General features: G+C 40.0%; 1 protein-coding gene across 12 annotated transcripts in view; it reads left to right on the top strand.

The window, feature by feature from the left end:
- Positions 1–21,022, top strand: part of LOC123465257 — a 207,168-nt gene that overhangs the window by 140,583 nt on the left and 45,563 nt on the right. For 4 of the 12 annotated variants that reach the window (XM_045163928.1, XM_045163927.1, XR_006640429.1 and 1 more), the window contains one exon: positions 17,517–17,606. The exons of 4 other annotated variants lie outside the window; for them this stretch is intronic. In XM_045163928.1, coding sequence (XP_045019863.1) covers positions 17,517–17,595 — 79 coding nt within the window. In that variant the 3' untranslated portion in view covers positions 17,596–17,606. Of the gene's footprint in view, positions 1–11,634; positions 11,810–15,573; positions 15,680–17,516; positions 17,607–19,427; positions 19,835–21,022 lie in introns of those variants that run through there. 4 more of the 12 variants (XM_045163924.1, XR_006640431.1, XR_006640426.1 and 1 more) reach the window with 3 other exon arrangements.

The following is a 21,022-nucleotide window of genomic DNA, read 5'->3' as shown; positions in this document are numbered from 1 at the left end:
TGGATTTAAACAAGATCCAGAATCTTGTAACATAATTCTTATAATGTCATGATACAACCAAAATTATTCAGCACATGAAGGACCACAAACATTTCAACTTGCACAGGAAAGGATGATCAACAGATGCCAAAATAGAGAGAACACACACGACAGAATTATCCCACAGAGATTTTAAGCCAACCATTATACAGACGCTCAAACAATCAAGAACACTCTTAAATGCTAAAAACAGTCTCTTAAGAAGTAGAAAACATAAAGAAGAAGTAAATGCAAATTTGAGAACTGAAAATCACAACAACCAAATTTAGAAACTCACTGGCTGGACTCAGTAGCAGACAGAGCAAAGTCGGTGAACTTTGACTTTTGTTGTTGTTTAGTTGCTCTCTTGTAACCCCATGGGCTGTAGTCCACCAGGCCCCTCTCTCCATGGAATTTTCCAGGCAAAATACTGAAGTGGGTTGCCATTTCTTTCTCCAGGGGATCTTCCTGACCAGGGATCAAACCCACATTCTCCTGTAGGGCTCCTGCATTGCAGGCGGATTCTTGACTGCTGAGCCATTGCCAGAAGCATGAATTTTGACTTACTTCAATAAAATGTATCCAATCAGAAAACTCAGAAAAAAGGTTGGAATAAAGTGAACAGAATCCCAGGAACTTGTGAGATAACAACAGAAAGTCCAATAGAAAGATCAGAAATTAATAAAATAGATACAGAAAAACAGTAGATAAAATCAATGAAACCAAAGACTGATATTTTGAAGAGATCAATAAAAGTAAACCTCTAGGAGGACTGAGATAGTACAGAGGAGAGAAGACACAAATTACCAATATTAGGAATAAGTGAAAAAGAGGATATTACTACAGACTTCACAGGCTTTTGTTAAGCCTACACTACGAACTACACATAACTTAGATGAAATGGACTAATTTCTCAAAATCCAAAAGCTATCAAACCTCAGCTAAAACAGAAAACCTGTATTGACCTGTAAGTATTAAAGAAATTGAATTTTTTAGTTTAAATCCTTCCAAAAAAGAAATCTTCAGGTCCAGATGGTTTCATGGGCAAGTTATACCAAATATCAGTTCTGAACACACTCTTCCAGAGAATAAAGAGAAGGAAATATTTCCCAACTCATTTTATGAGTCTGACATTGCCCTGATACCAAAATCAGACAAAATTAGCACACAAAAAACGTACATATCACTATTTTCAAGAATATAAATATGAAAATGCTCAAGCAAATAATAGAAATATATAAAAAGCACAATATACTGTGACCAAAAGCAGTTTATTTAGCTTGGGAATGCAGCTGATTCAATATTCAGAAATCAACGCATGTAACTCATTATATATTAATAGTCTAAAGAAAAAAACAACCCCACATGATTATATCAATAGGTGCAGGAAAAGAATTTGACAAATTTCAACATCCGTCCCTGATAAAAATTCTCAAGAAACCAAGAATAGAAGGTATGAAATGATGAATTACAATAAAAAATATGTATTCATTTCATTCTCTTTCCTGGCACAAAGCTAAAACCCTTGGAATTTCCTGTGATGAGAGCTATGAAGGTTTCTTTTGTTATGTTAATGAGATGACTTGTGGAAAGTACCTAGGGAAGGGAAAGGGGCTGGTTGCCAGGAGAACCAACCATGTGATTAGAAGGTTGGAACTTTCAATGCCACCCCCAGATTTCTAGGAAGGCTAGAGGGGCCTCCAGGTTGGCTTCAGTTGTTGATGGCCAGTGATTTAACTAATCATGCCTGTGTAATGAAGTTTTCATAAAAACCCCAAAGGACAGAGTTCAGAGAACTTCCTGCTTGGTGAGCACATGGATATTCAGGGAGAGGGTACAGCCCTGTCTACATACTTTGCCCTATGCAGTCTTCCTTTTGGCTGGTCCTGAGTTACAGCTTTTTATATATAAATTGGTAATCTAGTAAGTAAAATGTTTCTTTGAATTCCATGAGCTGCTCCAACAAATTAATCAAACCAAGGAGGAGGGTGTCAGAACCTCTAACTTACAGCTAGTCACTCAGAAACAAAGGTGACAACCTTGTAATTGACATCTCAAATGGGTGGGTGGGAGGGTAGTCCTGTTAGGCTGAGCAACCTGTGGCATCTGACAGTCTTCAGGTAGATCAGACTTGAGTTGACTCATAGGACACTCAGCTAGAGTCAGAACTACTTGGTGGTGTAGAAAAAAATACACACATTGGAACTGGGTGTAGAATAGTAGAAGGAAATCTCAACTTTATATAGGACATCTACAAAAAAAAGCCTAGAGCTGACATCATACTTGTAAAAAGACTGAATGAGTTCCCCCTAATAACAGGAACAAGGCAAGGATGTGCATACTTGTCACCTCTATTCAGCATCACACTGGAAGTCTTAGCTAGTAATCAGGAAAAAAGTAAATAAAAATAAGAAACTGTAGAGATTGCAAAGAATCTCCTTTCACAGACAACATGATTTTGTATGTTGAAAATCCCAGGGAATCACTAAAAAATATCTCTAGAACTAATAAAGATAAGCAACTTTTCAGGATGCAGGATCAAGACACAAAAGTCAGTCATATTTCTGTACACTAACCATGTACAATTGAGAAGAAGAATTTAAAAAAATACAAGCCAGTCCAGTGGTTAGAACTTGGCTCTTTTACTGCTAAGCGCACAGGTCAGTCCTTGGTCAGGGAACTAAGATGGAGCAAGATGTGTGGTGTGGCCAGAAAAAAAATTATTTTTTAGATAGCCCCTTTCAGGTTTGATCCCTGGGTCAGGAAGATCCCTGGAGAAGGGAATGGCAACCCATCCTCTTGCCTGGAGAATTCCATGGATAGAGAAGCCTGGCAGGGTTCATGGGGTCGCAGAGGATACTCCTTTCACGCAAATGGCACAACTGAATGACTAACGCTTTCACTTTTTCAAAAAGTACTCATGTATAAATCTGAAAAAATTATGTACAGAGTCTGTGTGTTGGAAAACTATAAAAAGTTGATGAAGGAAGTCAAAGAAGACCCAGTGAATAGAGAGACTGTTTTTATGGGTTAGAAGACTCAAAAAAGTAAATATGTCAATTTTGCTCAATTAACGTGGAGGTTTAATGTATTATCAATCAAAATCCCCAAAAAGTTTTAGTAGATATAGACCAGCTATTCTAAATTTGATGGAAAACGGATGAATTGAAATAGGTAAAATAATTAAAAAAAATAATACAGTTGGGAGGATTGTACTACTTGATTTTAAGACTTTCAGTTATTACAAGATAGACACATAGATCAGTGAAGCATTGATTAGAGAGTACAGAAATAGCTCCACATAAATATGTGCAACTGATTTTATTTTTTTATTTTATATTATAGTTGATTTACAATGTAGTGTTAGTTTCAGACGTACAGCAAAACAATTCAGTTATACATATATCCATTCTTTTTCAGATTCTTTTCCTATATAGGTTATCATAGAGTATTGAGTAGAGTTCCCTGTACTGTAGTGTAGGTCCTTGTTGATAATCTATTTTGTATGTATGATGTTATATATGTGTATATATGTTAATCTCAAACTCCTAATTTATCCCTCTCTCTACCTTTTCCCTTTGGTAGCCATAAGTTAGTTTTCTAAGTCTGTGAGTCTGTGTTTGTAAATTAGTTCATTTGTGTCCATTTTCAGATTCCACTTATAAGTAATATATGTCTTTCTCTGTCTGACCTACTTAGTACAACAATCTCTAGGTCTATCCATGTTGCTGCAAATAGTATTATTTTATTCTTTTTCATGACTGAGTAATATTCCATTGTGTATAATATATCACATCTTCTTTATCCTTCCATTTGTCTGTGAACATTATTGTTGCTTCCCTGTCTTGGCTATTATAAACAGTGCTGCAATGTGTCTTTTCAAATTATGGTTTTCTGTGCATTTTCCACATACAGGAGTGGGATTGCTGGATTATATATTAGCTCTACTTTTAGCTTTTTCAAGAACCTCCATACCTTTTTCCATAGTGGCTATGTCAATCTACCTTGCCACCAACACTGCAGGAAGGTTCACTTTTCTCCACACCTTCTCCTGAATTTATTGATTGTAGACTTTTTAATGATGGTCATTCTGAGTGGTATGAGATCATACCTCATGGTAGTTTTGATTTGCATTTCTCTAATAATTATTGATGTTAAGCATCTTTTCACATGCTTTTTGGTCATTGGTATGTCTTCTTTGGAGAAGTGTCAATTTAGATCTTCTGCACATTTTTTGGTTGAGTTTTTTAAAAAAATTGAGCTACATGAGCTGTTTGTATATTCTGTAGATTAATTCCTTGTCAGTTGCTTCATTTGCAAATATTTTCTCTCATTCTGTGAGTTGTCTTTTCATTTTGTTTATGCTTTCCTTTGCTGTGAGGAAGCTTTCAAGTTTAACTACGTTCCATTTAAAACTTTTTTGTTACTCTAGGAAGTGAATACAAGATGTTGCTGTGATTTATGTCAAAGAGTATCCTGCTTATGTTTTCTGATAAGAGTTTTATAGTATCAGGCCTTACATTTAGGTCTTTAATCCATTTTGAATTTATTTTTGTGTATGGTATTAAAGAATATTCTAGTTTATTCTTTTACATATAGGTGTCCAGTTTTCCTGGAACCACTTATTGAAGAGACTTTTTCCCATTGTATATTTTTGCCTCCTTTGTCATAGATTAGGTGACCATAGGTGTATTGGTTTATCTCTGGGGTCTCTATCTTGTTCCATTGTTGCAGATTTCTGTTTTTGTGCCAGTACTGTACTGTTTTGATGACTGTAGCTTTGTAGCATACTCTGAAGTCTGGGAGCCTGAATGCTCCAGCTATGTTTTTCATTCTTAGGATTGCTCTGGCTGTTTGGGGTCTTTTGTGTTTCCATACAAATTTTAAAAAATGTTTGTTCTAGATCTGTGAAAAATGCCATTGGTAATTTCACAGAGATTGAGTTGAATCTGTAAATTGCCTTGGGTATTATAGTCCTTTTTTAAATGTTTTGTTGTTGTTGTAAGAGCCACATAATATAAAACAACTATTTTAACTACATGTAACTAAATAGTTCAGCAGCACTAAGTACATTTACATTGTTGTGCAACTCTCAACCATCATTTATTTCCTGAATTTTTACCTCCCTAAACTGAAACTCTGTCCCCCATTAACAACTAACTCCCCAGTTCCCTCCCTTGCCGGCCACTGGCATTTGCCAGTGTACTTTCTGACACTATGAATTTGACTGTTTTAGTTATCTTGCATAAATTGAATCAAACAGTATTTGTCTGCACCTATTGTATATTGATTAAATTAGGGTTAACTTAATATATGTCCTGGAGACAGATACTGCCTTCATTTTTTCTCCCCTATGCTATACTGGAGGGTCTCATTAGCTGTCTAGTTTTTACCTAGTAGTGTATGTATGTCAATCCCAATCTCCCAATTTATTCCACCCCACCTTCCCTGCTTGGTGTCCATACTTTTTTTCTCTATGCCTATGTCTGTATTCTGTACTATTTTCTAGATTATACATATATTCATTAATATACACTATATTTGTTTTTCTCTTTCTGACTTCATTCTGTATGTCAGTCTCTAGGTCCATCCACATCTCTGAAAATAGCACAATTTCATTCCTTTTTATGGCTGAGTAACATTCCATTGTCTATATGTACTACATCTCCTTTATCCACTTATCTGTTGAGGGACATTCAGGTTGCTTCCATTTCTCTGGCTGTTGTAAATAGTACTGCAATGAACATTGGGGTTCAGTGTCTTTTTAAATTATGGTTTTATTTGGGTATATGCCCAGGGGTGGGATTACTGGGTCATATGGTAGTTCTCTTTTTAGTTTTTTTCGGGAACCTCCGTAGTATTCTCCATAGTGGCTGTATCAATTTATAATCCCACCAACAGTGCAAGAGCGTTCCCTTTTCTTCAAACCCTCTCCAGCATTTGTTACTTGCAGATTTTTTGATGATGACCATTCTGAGTGGTGTGAGGTGCTGCCTCATTCATTTCTATACTAATTATTGATGTTGAGCATTTTTTTCATATGCTTCTTGACCATCTGTATGTCTTCTTTAGACAAATGTCTGTTTAGGTCTTCCACCCATTTTTTATTGAGTTGTTTTTCTTGGTATTAAGCCACATGAGCTATTTATATATTTTGGAGATGAATTTCTTGTCATTTGCTTCATTTGCAAATATTTTCTTCCATTCTGAGAACTGTCTTTTTGTCTTGTTTACTGTTTCCTTTGCTGTGAAAAAGGTTTCAATTTAAGTAGGTCTCATTTATTTATGTTTTGATTTTCATTATTGTAGGAAGTGGGTCAAAAAAGATATTGCTCTGATTTATGTCAAAAGAGTGTTCTATGTTTCCTGTAAGAATTCTATAGTGTCTAGCCTTACATCTAGGTCTTTAGTCCATTTGAGTTTATTATTGTGTATAGTATTAGGGAGTGTTCTAATTTCGTTCTTTTATATGTAGCTGTCTAGTTTTCTGAGAACCAATTGTTGAAAAGATTGTCTTTTCTCCATTGCTTCCTTTGTCATAAATTAGGTAATCAGAGATGCCTGAGTTTATTTCTGGGCTTTCTCCCTGTTCCCTTGATCTGTTTGTCTGTTTTTGTGTCAGTATCATACTGTCTTGATTACTGCGGCTCTGTAGTATAGTCTGAAGTCAAGGGAGCCTGATTCCTCCAGCTTTGTTTTTCTTTCTCAAGATTGCTTTGGCTATTCAGGATCTTTTATATTTCCATACAAATTGTAAAAATTTTTGGCCTAGTTCTGTGAAAAATGCCATTGGTAATTTGGGATTGTATTGAATCTATAGATTGCTTTGGGTAGTAGGGTCATTTTCACGATATTGATTCTTCAAATCCAAGAACATGCATATCTCTCCATCTGTCTGTGCCATCTTTGATTTCTTTCATCAGTATCTTCTAGTTTTCTGAGCTTCCCTGGTGGCTCAGATGGTAAAGAACCCACCTGCAGTGCAGGAGACTGGGGTTTGATCCTGGGTGGCGAAGATCCCCTGGAGGAGGGCATGGCAACCCACACCAGTATTCTTGCCTGGAGAATCCCCATGGACAGAGGAGTCTGGTGGGCTACAGTCCATGTGGTTACAGAGAATCAGACATGACTGAGCGACTAAGCACACACATAGTTTTCTGAGTACAGGTCTTTTGTCTCATTAGGTAGGTTTATCCCTAGGCATTTTATTCTTTTTTGTTGCAGTGGTAAATGGGATCGCTTCTTTAATTTCTCTTTCTGAATTTTCATTGCTAGTGTATAGGAATGCAAGAGATTTCTGTGCATTAATTTTGTATCCTGCAATTTTACCAGATTCAATGGTAAGCACTAGTAGTTTTATGGTGGCATCTTTAGGATTTTCTAAGTATAATATTATGTCATCTGCAAACAATTTTTACTCCTTTCCAATTTGGATTCTTTTTATTTCTTTTTCTTCTCTGATTGCCATGGCTAGGACTTCCAAAACTGTGTTGAATAATAGTGACAAGGGTGGAATCTTTGACTTGTTCCTGACCTTAGAGGAAATGCTCTGTTTTTCATCACTGAGTGATCTCTCTGGGCTTGTCATATATGGCCTTTACTATGTTGAAGTAGGTTCCCTGTATGTTCCCTCTAGTTTTTATCATTGATGTTTGTTGAATTATTTCAAAAGCCTTTTCTGCATCTGTTGAGATCATCATATGATTTTTTTTTTTATGATTTTTATTCTTCACTTTGTTAATATGTTGTATCACATGATTGATTTGCATATATTGAAGAATACTTGCATTACTGGGATAAATCATACTTGATTGTGGTGTATGATCCATTTAAGATATTGTTAGATTCAACTTTTAGTTTCACTGACCTTTTTTGTTTGTTTGTTTCCTCCATCTCTATTTCATTCATTTCTGCTCTTATCTTTATGGTTTGTTTCCTATAGTTGATTTCTGATCTCACAGCACTTAAGACCTGCTGACCTTTAAAGCCAATTGCTCTGAGGACTCCTCCCCCAAGTGTCAAATTCCCAGGTTGGGGTACCTGATATGGGGCTCAGAACTCTCACCCCTGTGGGAGAACCTCTATGATATAATTATTTTTCAGTTTGTGGGTCACCCACCTGGGGGTATAGGGTTTGATTATATTGCAAGAGCACCCCTTCTACCATCTAGTGTGGCCTCTTCGTTCGGTGTAGACTGACTTTTTGGTAGGTTTGATACTTTTTGTCAATGGTTGTTGAACAGCTAGTTGTGATTTTGGTGTTTTTGAAACAGGAGGTGAACTCAATCCTTCTACTTCTTGGAGATCCTGAGAGTCACCATATGCCAGGCAGGGTCACAGGGCAAAACACGAGGTGGTCAGAAGGCAGAAGACAAACATCCTAAATGATTTTTTGACAAGATCTCAAAGTAATTCATGGGTGAAATATTTTTTTTTCAACAAAATGATGTTGGGACAATTGGAGATCCTTAGGCAAAAAAATAAGCTTGCTCCTAAATCTCATACCTTATAGAAAAATTAACTGAAAAAAATAAATCTAAATAGAAATATTGCTGTATAAAAATTTTTAGAATAAACCATAGAAGAGACTCTTCATGACTTGAGGTTAGGTGAAGAGCTTTTAGACATGACACCAAAAGCACAATCCATAAAAGGATAAATGATAAATTGGACTCCACTAAAAGGCCTGCAAATAACACCATCAAAATGAATGAAAACACAAGCTACAGGCTGGTAGAAAATATTTACAAATCACAAATCTTACAAAGGACTTGTATCCAAAATATATAAAAAGTTCTTAAAATCAAAATTTAAAAAAAAAACAGCATGGGCATTTTATTAACAGTGATATATAGCTGGCAGATAAGCACATGAAAAGATGTCTTGTTCAATATCATTATCCATTAGATAAGTGGTATGTCAGCATGGTTTTAGTTTGAAATTATCTATCTGAAGGCAAAAATTAATAATACAATTCTGAGTGTTGGTGAAGACATTGAGAAACTGGAACTCTTTACATTTCTGGTGGGAATGCAAATATTGAAAATAGTTTGCCTGTTTGTTATAATACATTTTCTTATAAACTTGTATGTATCATATGGCCTAGCAATCCACTGCTGGTTATTTACCGTAGAGGAATGAATATTTATGTTCGCATGAAACCTTTACATGAATGTTTGTAGCAGCTCTGCTCATAAATGCCCCAAAATGTGAACAACCCAAATGTCATTCATCTAGCAAATGGATAAAGAAACTGTGGTTCACCTAGATAATGGAATTGTTGTTCTTGTTGTTCCATTGCTCAGTAGTGTCTGACTCTTTGCGACCCCATGGACTGCAGCACGCCAGGTTTCTCTGTCCTTCATTATGTCCTGGAGCTTGCTCAAACTCATGTCCATTGAGTTGGTGATGCCATCCAGCCATCTCATTCTCTGCCACCCTCATCTCCTCCTGCTCTCAGTCTTTCCCAGCAGAGGGTCTTTTCCAGTGAGTCAACTCTTCGCATCAGGTGGCCAAAGTATTGGAGCTTCAGCTTCAGTGTTATTTCTTCCAATGAATATTTAGGGTTGATTTCCTTTAGGATTGACTGATTTGATCTTCTTGCTGTCCAGGGGACTCAAGAGTCTTCTCCAACACCATAGTTCAAAGGCATCAATTCTTCAGTGCTCAGCTTTCTTTATGGTTCAACTCACATTCATACATGACTACTGGAAAAACAATAGCTTTGACTATACAGACCTTTGCTGAAAAAGTGATGTCTCTGCTTTTTAAAATACTGTCTAGGTTTGTCATTGCTTTCTTTCCAAGGAGCAAATGTCTTTTAATTTCATGGCTGCAGTCACTGTCCACAGTGATTTTAGAGTCTAAGAAAATACAGTCTCTCACTGTTTCCATTGTTTTCCCATCTATTTGCCATGAAGTGATGGGACCAGATGCCATGATCTTCATTTTTTGAATGTTGAGTTTTAAGTCAGCTTTTTCACTCCCCTCTTTCACTTTCATCAAGAGGCTCTTTAGTTCTTCGCTTTCTGCCATAAAGGTGGTGTCATCTGGATATCTGAGGTTATTGATATTTCTTCTGGCAATCTTGACTCCAGCTTGTGTTTCTTCCAGCCTGGCATTTCATATGATGTAGTCTGCATAGAAGTTAAATAAGCAGGGTGACAGTATACCAACTTGATGTACTCTTTTCCCAATTTGGAACCAGTCTGTTGTTTCATGTCTGGTTTTAACTGTTGCTTCTTGACCTGCATACAAGTTTCTCAGGGGGAGGTAAGATGGTCTGATATTCCTATCTCTTTAAGAATTTTCTGGTTTGTTGTGCTCTATACAGTCCAAAGCTTTAGCATAGTCAATGAAGCAGAAGTGGATGTTTCTCTGGAATTCTTTTGCTTTTTCTGTGATCTGTGTTTGCAGTTTGATCTCTGGTTCCTCTGCCTTTTCTAAATCCAGCTTGAACATCTGGAAATTCATGGTTCACATACTGTTGAAGCCTGGCTTGGAGAATGTTGAGCATTACTTTACTAGCGTGTGAGATGAGTACAATTGTGTGATAGTTTGAGCATTCTTTGGCATTGCCTTTCTTTGGGATTGGAATGAAAACTGACGTATTCCAGTCCTGTGGCCACTACTGAGTTTTCCAAATTTGCTGGCATATTGAGTAGTGCACTTTCACAGTATCATCTTTTAGGATTTGAAATAGTTCAGCTGGAATTCCATCACCTCCACTAGGTTTGTTTGTAGTAATGCTTCCTAAGGCCTACTTGACTTCACACTCTAGGATGTCTGGCTCTAGATGAGTGATCACACCGTCATGGAAATCCGGGTCATTTGAACCTTTTTTGTATAGTTCTTCCATGTATTCTTGCCACCTCTTCTTAATATCTTCTGCTTCTGTTAGGTCCATACCATTTATGTCCTTTATTGTGCCCATCTTTGCATGAAATATTCCCTTGTATGTCTAATTTTCTTGAAGAGATCGCTAGTCTTTCCCACTCTATTGTTTTCTTCTATTTCTTTGCATTATTCACTTAAGAAGGCTTTTTTATCTCTCCTTGCTATTCTTTGGAACTGTGCATTCAGTTGGGTATATCTTTCATTTTCTCCTTTGCCTTTCACTTCTCTACTTTTCTCAGCTCTTTGTAAGGCCTCCTCAGACAACCATTTTGCCTTCTTGCATTTCTTTTTCTTTGAGATGGTTTTGGTCACTGCCTCCTGTACAGTGTTACAAACTTCCATCCATAGTTCTTCAGGCACTCTATCAGATCTAATCCCTTAAATCTCTTTGTCACTTCCACTGTATAATCATAAGGGATTTGATTTAGGTCATACCTGAATGATCTAGTGGTTTTCCATACTTTCTTCAATTTAAGTCTTCATTTTGCAATAAGGAGCTGATGATCTGAGCCACAAGCAGCTCCACTTTGCTGACTGCATAGTGCTTCTCCATATTCAACTGCAAAGAATATAATCAGTTTGATTTTTATATTGACCATCTGGTGATGTCCATGTGTAGAGTTGTCTCTTGTGTTGTTGGAAGAGGATGTTTGCTATGACCCGTGCGTTCTCTTGGCAAAACTCTGTTAACCTTTGCCCTGCTTCATTTTTTACTCCTAGGCCAAACTTGCCTGCTACTCCACGTATCTCTCGACTTCATACTTTTACATTGGACTCTCCTGTGATGAAAGGACATCTTTTTTGGGTGTTAGTTCTAGAAAGTCTCGTAAGTCTTCATAGAACTGTTCAATTTCAGCTTCTTCAGCAATAGTGGTTGGGGCATGAACTTGGAATACTGTGATATTGAATGGTTTGTCTTGGAAATGAACTGAGATCATTCTGTCATTTTTGAGATTGCAGCCAAGTACTGCATTTTGTATTGTTTTGTTGACTATGAGGGCTATTCCATTTCTTCTAAGGGATTCTTGCCCACAGTAGTAGATGTAATGGTCATCTGAATTAAAATCACGCATTCCCATCCATTTTAGTTTACTGGTTAATAAAATGTCAGTGTTCACTCTTGCCATCTCCTGTTAGACCACATCCAATTTACCTTGATTCATGAACCTAACATTCCAGGTTCCTATGTAGTATTGTTCTTTACAGCATCAAACTCTACTTTCACCACTGGACACACCCACAAGTAGGTGTTGTTTCTGCTTTGGCCTAGCCTCTTCATTCTTTCTGGAGCTATTTCTCTGCTCCTTCCTAGCAGCAGATTGGACACCTGCTGACCTAGGGGGCTCATTTTTCAGTGTCCTATCTTTTTGCCTTTTCATAATGTTCATGGGGTTCTCAAGGCAAGAATGCTGAAGTGGTTCACTATTCCCTTCTCCAGTAAACCACATTTTGTCAGAACTCTCCACCATGACCCGTCTGTCTTGGGTGCCCCTGTATGGCATGGCTCAGAGTTTAACTGAGTTACATAAGGTTGTGATCCATGTGATTATTTTGGTTCGTTTTCTGTGATTGTGGTTTTCAGTCTGCCCTCAGATGGATGAGGATAAGAGGCTAGTGCAAGCTTCTTGATGGGAGGGACTAGCTTTGGAGAAAACTGGGGCTTGCTCTAGTGGGCAGGGCAATGCTCAGTAAATCTTTAATCCAATATTCTGCTGATGAGTGGGGCTGTGCTTCCACCCAGTAGTCTTCAATCTCTATGGTAGGACTCATGGTGACCTCCTCCAAGAGGATTTATGCCAGCATGCCCCGTGGCTCCTAGCATCATTGTATTCAGTGTCCCTGACCCTGCAGCAGGCCGCTGTCAACCCACAACTCCACCTGAGACTGCTGGACACTCACAGGCAAGTCTGGCTCAGTCTCTTTTGGGGTCACTGCTCCTTTCCCCTGGGTCCTGGTGTGCACAAGGTTTTGTTAATGCCCTCCTAGAGTTTGTTTCCCCCAGTCCTGTGGAAGTTCTGTAATCAAAACCTGCTCACCTTCAAAGTCAGATTCCCTGGGGATTCCTAGTCCCTTTGCTGGATCCCCAGGTTGGGAAGTCTGTTGTGGGGCCTATAATCTTCTCATTAGTGGAAGAATTTCTTTGGTATAATTGGTCTCCAGTTTGTGGATCGCCCACCGGGCAGCTCTATGGTAGGGCTAATGGCGACCTCCTCCAAGAGGACTTAGGCCACACGCCACGCCTCCCAGGACTGCTGCTGCCAGTGCCCCTGTCCCCATGGCAGGCCACTGCTGACCCACACCTCCACCAGAGACCCTCAAGCACTCACAGGCAGGTCTGGCAATGGAATAATCTCAGCAATAAGAAGAAACAAGTTGCTGATAAACACAACAACTTCAGTTCAGTTCAGTCGCTCAGTCGTGTCCAACCTTTGCGACCCCATGAATCGCAGCATGCCAGGCCTCCCTGTCCATCACCAACTCCTGGAGTTCACTCAGACTCACGTCCATTGAGTCAGTGATGCCATCCAGCCATCTCATCCTCTGTCATCTCCTTCTCCTCCTGCCACCAACCCCTCCCAGCATCAGAGTCTTTTCCATTGAGTCAACTCTTCGCATGAGGTGGCCAAAGTACTGGAGTTTCAGCTTTAGCATCATTCCCTCCAAAGAAATCCCAGGGCTGATCTCCTCAGAATGGACTGGTTGGATCTCCTTGCAGTCCAAGGGACTCTCAAGAGTCTTCTCCAACACCACAGTTCAGAAGCATCAATTCTTCGGCACTCAGCTTTCTTCACAGTCCAACTCTCACATCCATACATGACCACCAGAAAAACCGTAGCTTTGACTAGACGGACCTTTGTTGGCAAAGTAATGTCTCTGCTTTTGAATATGCTATCTAGGTTGGTCATAACTTTCCTTCCAAGGAGTAAGCGTCTTTTAATTTCATGGCTGCAGTCACCATCTGCAGTGATTTTGGAGCCCCCAAAAATAAAGTCTGACACTGTTTCCACTGTTTCCCCGTCTATTTCCCATGAAGTGATGGGACCAGATGCCATGATCTTCGTTTTCTGAATGTTGAGCTTTAAGCCAAGTTTTCCACTCTCCTCTTTCACCTTCATCAAGAGGCTTTTGAGTTCCTCTTCACTTTCTGCCATAAGGGTGGTGTCATCTGCATATCTGAGGTTATTGATATTTCTCCCGGCAATCTTGATTCCAGCTTGTGCTTCTTCCAGCCCAGCGTTTCTCATGATGTACTCTGCATATAAGTTAAATAAGCAGGGTGACAATATACAGCCTTGACGTACTCCTTTTCCTATTTGGAACCAGTCTGTTGTTCCATGTCCAGTTCTAACCGTTGCTTCCTGACCTGCATACAGGTTTCTCAAGAGGCAGGTCAGGGGGTCTGGTATTCCCATCTCTTTCAGAATTTTCCACAGTTTGTTGTGATCCACACAGTCAAAGGCTTTGGCATAGTCAATAAAGCAGAAATAGATGTTTTTCTGGATCTCTCTTGCTTTTTTGATGAGAACTTAGATACGTCTTAAACATTGTGCTGGGAAAGAAGGTTATGTACTCTTTTGTTCCATTTATATGACATTATTTAAAAAAAAAAACTAAAAAAACATTTAATTTACTTATTGCCTCTGCTGGGTCTTTGTTGTTCCACACAGATTTTCTCTAGTTGTGGCGAGTGGGTTTACTGTTAGTTGCGGGGCACGGGCTTCTCATTGCAGTGGCTTCTCTCATTGCGGAGCACAGGCTCTAGGGCACGCACTTGTGGCTTCCTCAGCTGTGGTGTGGGGCTTCTTGAAAAGATGAACTATGGGGATTGAAGAAAAAAAATCAATGGTGGTTAGGGACTATAAGGGAAAGAGAGTGACTACAAAGAAATAAAACAAAGGAGTTTTTGAGTACCCCTACTGTATTGGGCTTCCCTGATAGCTCAGTTGGTAAAGAATCCGCTTGCAATGCAGGAGATCCTGTTCAATCCTGGGTCAGGAAGATCTGCTGGAGAAAGGAAAAGCTATCCACTCCAGTATTCTGGCCTGGAGAATTCCATGGACTGTATAGTCCATGGGGTCTCAAAGAGTCGGACATGACTGAGTGACGTTCACTTCACTCACTGTATTGGTAGTTACATGAATCTATATATGTATCAAACTTCATTGAACTAAACACCCCCAAAATTTCCTAAACGTGAATTTTGCTTGGAGAGCCAAAGAGTATGCATTTAAGTTTCTAAATATGTATTCCTATATTGGCCTTGTGAAGGATTGTTATGTTTTACATGCCAGTCAGAAGCACCTGAGACTGCCTGTCTTCCCCATCACTGGTACTTACTGTTCTTTATAACCTTCTCTAGTTAGATAGATATAAATGTTAGATGGGATTTTAAAAGGTATATGTGCGTGTGTGTGTCTAGCAAGCAGTCTTCAGCTCTAGTTTGTTTTGAGTCGCATGTCCATCTCAGGTCACATTGTTAAATGTCTTTTAATATTATAAATTGTCTTTGCTTGTTCCTATGTAGGTATACAATACATTTCCCAACAGTGTCATTTCTGGAATAAGCATGATGATTTCTGCTGCTGGGTTGTTTGAGCTTGAGTAGGTAATAAAGAGCCCCATCAGAGACTCCTATAAATTTGTTACTCTTTCTTTTAGGACTGAAAGAGATCTCTGAAATAAAACCTTGTCTATTATTGTGGCTGCCACAGAATGCCATTGTAGACCCTTGAAATATAAAGATATAACCAAGAGAAATGTCCAGGTAAGGGTGAGAGTTGTTTCCTATGCAAAGGATCACATGACTAAGTTTGAGTTCCTGGCAAAAATTTACAAGAAGGCCTCTGTAAGCAGGTCTTGTCTGCACTCCACCCATGTCCTCTTAGATTCAGGTACTGTTTTTTGGCATTTGACTTCTCAGTGTGTTCAGTTCAGTCACTCAGTTGTGTCCGACTCTTTGCAACCCCATGAATTGCAGCACGCCAGGCCTCCCTGTCCATCACCAACTCCTGGAGTTTACCCAAACTCATGTCCATCGAATCGGTGATGCCATCCAGCCATCTCATCTTCTGTCGTCCCCTTCTCCTCCTGCCCCCAATCCCTCCCAGAATCAGGGTCTTTTCCAATGAGTCAACTCTTCGCATGAGGTGGCCAAAGTATTGGAGTTTCAGCTTCAGCATCAGTCCTTCCAACGAACACCCAGGACTGATCTCCTTTAGGATGGACTGGTTGGATCTCCTTGCAGTCCAAGGAACTCTCAAGAGTCTTCTCCAACACCACAGTTCAAAAGCAATTCTTTGGTGCTCAGCTTTCTTCACAGTCCAACTCTCACATCCATACATGACCACCAGAAAAACCATAGCCTTGACTGGACAGACCTTTGTTGGCAAAGTAATGTCCCTGCTTTTGAATATACTATCTAGGTTGGTCATAACTTTCCTTCCAAGGAGTAAGCATCTTCTAATTTCATGGTCCAATCACCATCTGCAGTGATTTTGGAGCCCAAAAAAATAAAGTCTGACACTGTTTCCACTGTTCCCCCATCTATTTCCCATGAAGTGATAGGACCAGATGCCATGATCTTAGTTTTCTGAATGTTGAGCTTTAAGCCAACACTTTCACTCTCCTCTTTCACTTTCATCAAGAGGCTTTTTAGTTCCTCTTCACTTTCTGCCATAAGGATGGTGTCGGCCAGCACCTGTGCCTGCATGTTAGAGGGCTTCCTGCAGGCTGCTGGACCTATTCTTCTTATGTGCTTGGGCATCTGAAAGTGCCAGGGGATTTAAGCTCTTCTGCAAGCATCCCTTGACTGGTGAGTGTGGGTTGTGTAAATTCTGCAGTTCTCTTATCCATAACTTGTGACCTATACTGTCCCAGAACTCTCCTAGAGGACTGTGGGGCTTTATCTGATATTACACCATTGCTTGGCCATCTTTTCTTCTTACCCTCAACTTCAATACCAGTCTTTCCTGGGAATATTTTCTAATAATTTGTAAGTCACTTTGGCAGAAATCCTCATCTCAGGATCTTTTGTGGGAAATTCAACCTATAAGAGAGACTTTTCTCTTTATCCGTGACACAGTTTGAAATGTATAATCCTCCTGCACTCTAAGGTATGTATTCTTTAGAATACTGATTTGATTGCTCTAACAGGAGCCCCAGGTGACTTTCAGAACATGGATAGAGGTTTCTTTCTGCTCATGAAACAATGTGGGCAAGACCATAATATTGAGGATCAGGATCCTATATTTTTCCTGCGTTCCTCAGGTATGGCCTCCATCTCCATGGCTTCCCACTACATCCAGGCAGGGTGACAGGGAAGAGAAGGCATGTCTTAGAAGTTGTGCCCATCATTTATGTTCACAACCCATTGGCTGGAACCTAGTGGCCAGAGCTTATTTAACTGGAATGGAGGCTGGCTGGGGAGCTGTATGTTCAGTTTGTAACTGAACATGCTGTGCTCCCCGATTGTGAGGGAGAAGGGAGACCATGCCTTGGGATAGCTAGGACCCTCTGCCATGGATATGCTTATGTGCTATCCATAGGTCTGTAGAGAGAGAAAAGGAACACCTTACCAGGTGATGTTCTCTGTTCTTTTCTAGCTTATTCTCCTTTTCCCTCATCCCCATGGCAAACGATGAGTCCCCAGAGTGGCAAAGGATGAGTTCAGCTGTGGAATAGTTGATTGTCATGTAAGTAGGCCCTTTTCAGAAATCTAGACAATTCACTTGAGGTTATTCACAATGTACTTATTTATTTGGCTGCCCCAGGTCTTAGATTTGATGCAGGAGGCCTGGGTTTGATCCTTGGGTTGGGAAGATCCCCTGGAGAAGGGTATGGCAACCCACTTCAGTATTCTTGCCTGGAGAACTAAATAGACAGAGGAGCCTTCTGGGCTACAGTTCATGGAGTCGCAAAGAGTTGGACACTGCCCTGCTAGGTCTTAGCTGTGGTACACAGGATCTTTCATTGTGAGATACAGATTCTTAGTTGTGGCATGTGGAATCTAGTTTCCTGACCAGGGATTGAACCCAGGCCCCCTGCATTGGGAGCGTGGTGTCTTAGTCACTGGACCACCAGGGAGTTCTCTGTTACTCACTTTAAAGTGTAACATGTACTATCTATGCTGAAATCTCAGAGCTTTGGGTACAATGGTCATAGGTGGGATAACCCAGAAGCAGTGACTTTTTTAGTGAGGTTCCAGGAGAGGTCAGTAAGGGAGTGGGAAACAGCTGACAAACAAGGAGAAGCAGACCAGAAAGGGGCAAGTTCAGGCGGAGTCACAGCCTTGACCTGATCCCACAGAGGACCTCTGGAGCCTTAATTCTGCAGGAGGCGAGAGAGTTGAGCCTCTGTATTCTTACATTAGTTCTGTATGGACTGATGGTTGCTTCAGTGGATAAACTGCCAGTGTGTGTAAACAAAATTGCCCTCATAGCCCCAGCACAGTCTTTCCAAGAGAGCTATGGGTATAGGTATGAGAGGGGGAGAGCTACAGCAGTCTGCTACAGATGAGGTTGACTAGTGAGCCAACTAGTTGGTAGAAGTCCTACAGAAACTGCTCTTATGGGAACACCTCCCTGGGAGAGGTGGCCTTCCAACTCCATAAGGATGGGGCTCAAGCTTGGTGGCAGCTCCTCGATAGTCATTTTAACTCCAGATCAGGGTCTTCCCTCTGGACTCCCCTTGCTCATTTGGGAGGCAGGAGTAAGTTGGCATGGATACTTGAAAACCAGAGCCCTGCACATTATAGGGAATGGCTGACGTCATTCTCTACCCATAGGGATGAGGCAAATGTCATGTCATTGGGGCTTGCAACCCAGGCAGATCCCATCAAATGAAGTGGGTGATTGATACAGCCTAAGTGATTCTCCCATGTGGCTGTTTCTAGGTACATCTTTTAAAATAAGTTGTGCTTAAATTAGCAACGCTTTACTTTTAATATTCCTCTCTCGAAGTAGCAAGCATAGTTTCAATCAGGAGCCTGATTAATATGCAAAAAATGATTTGTTTTGATTTCAGTCTAGTGGGCTTTTTTTTTTTTTTCCTTCACCGGGCAACTTCTTTATCAAATTCCTCTGCTTTTAAAGGATGAGAAGAAATGTATGTCCTTAAAGTCAGAGGGCATGGTTTCCTTGAAATTGGAAATAGAAGGCTCTCTGGAGGCTGGTCTAAAATCTTAACAGCATAACTTTGCCAACGGCAAAACATCTCTTCATAATTTTCTGACTACCTTCAGGTATCAGCTCCATGATGATGTCATGCAAAACCTTGTTGGATTTTGCAAAAAAACTGCAGCCATTGGAAGTTGCAATTGACATAGTTGTTTTATCAAAGTGTATTATATTTTGTTGCTTATTGTATGACCTTGGGCAAGTTACTTAAATCTCTGTTTATTATCCTTAAAGTGAAGATAACACCTACCTGTTGGGATTTTGTGCAATGTAAGTTTATAATCCCTTATCCAAAAACTTGATGAATTTCTGAATTCATAATTTTTTGGATTTTTTTAGGAAGGCAATTCAGCATGTGGATCATATTACTTAACACTCCCAGTGGAGCCTTGGGAAGCACCCTGTCATCAAACACATTAATATTTCTCCAGCCAAACCCATGAATATTCATATAGAGTAGCATAAAGACTAAAAATAGCCTCTCATTAGTCCAGGGCAAGGTTTGTAACCAAGTGAGTTATATACAGATCTCTCTCTCTCCAGAGCCCTTTGGACTGGGGGCTTGGCAATCAGAGGCTGTGGTCCTGTGATGAGACAGTCTCTGTGTCTATCCACTCATTTCAGCTGGCTCCAATAATGACTCAGTGTGGTGGAGCTATGCACGTGGAAAGGTCTGTTCCCAGGGTGGTTCGGTTTCCCTCCCTGCTTGTGGTGTGAGTGGGCTCTTGTGAATTTTCCTTTCTTCTTTGACATTTTAAATCCTAATTTGCTTCTCTGATTTCAGGCACAAGTGTTTTGACACAAATAGGCTTGACTAAAGGTTCTAGAGTGGGAAAAACGATAATGGCATTACTTAATTGGTACTTCATTAAGAAACTGAATTGTCTAAAAGTTGGTAGGAAGTCCGAAGAAATTCCCCAGGTGGCAAGTTTCAGGATGTTCAGAAGGAAACACACAGCAAGAATTTGTCAGTGTACACAAAAGGCTGAAAGCCCATGGCAGATCCTCCAAACTGCCATGGTACTGTCTCTGCTCTCCCACCCTCAGCAAGCCCTGCTTAACTGTGCCACGACTATGTTTAATTTTTACTTACTATGTCAAAGCATATAATATATAATACTTATGATAATAAACACAAGATAAATCTTCTACAGAATTTATTTTCAGGGCTTTCCTGGTAGTCCATTGATTGGGCTCCACACTCCCAATGCAAGGTGTACAGGTTTGATCCCTGATCAGGGAACTGGGATCCCACATACTGCATCAGATCAGTTCAGTTCAGTCGCTCAGTCGTGTCTGACTCTTTGCGACCCCATGAATTACAGCATGCCAGGCCTCCCTGTCCATCACCAACTCCCGGAGTTCACTCAGACTCATGTCCATTGAGTCGGTGATGCCATCTGGCCATCTCATCCTCTGTCGTCCCCTTCTCCTCCTGCCCCCAATCCCTCCCAGCATCAGTCTTTTCCAATGAGTCAACTCTTCGCATGAGGTGGCCAAAGTACTGGAGTTTCAGCTTTAGCATCATTCCTTCCAAAGAAATCCCAGGGCTGATCTCCTTCAGAATGGACTGGTTGGATCTCATTGCAGTCCAAGGGACTCTCAAGAGTCTTCTCCATGGTGTGGTCTAAAAAAAGAATTTAATTTTCACCACATACACTCCTGGAATTTGCTTGTGATAATTTAAATTGGGATAAAATTTTGCCAAAGGGATATTAAATCAGTGGGCTTGACCACTTTGGTGGTGTGTTCTTCCTTTACTACTTTTGTATTTGTCTGAGGAGAAATATTAAAGTTTGCATTTAATGAGCAGTTATTATATGCTAGGGGCTGTTACTAGTACCTGTTAATACATTTACAGCTCACAAGGTCTTGTCCAAGTCCCTCAGGGCCAGGTGCATTTTTGAGTTTAGAAAGTGCAAAATGTGTAGGTG

Source organism: Bubalus bubalis, chromosome 21, assembly GCF_019923935.1.
Source record: "Bubalus bubalis isolate 160015118507 breed Murrah chromosome 21, NDDB_SH_1, whole genome shotgun sequence".
In the NCBI taxonomy this organism is placed as follows: domain Eukaryota; kingdom Metazoa; phylum Chordata; class Mammalia; order Artiodactyla; family Bovidae; genus Bubalus; species Bubalus bubalis.
The sequence above is the reverse complement of the archived record's forward strand: the minus strand, read 5'-3'. Positions and strand labels throughout refer to the sequence as shown.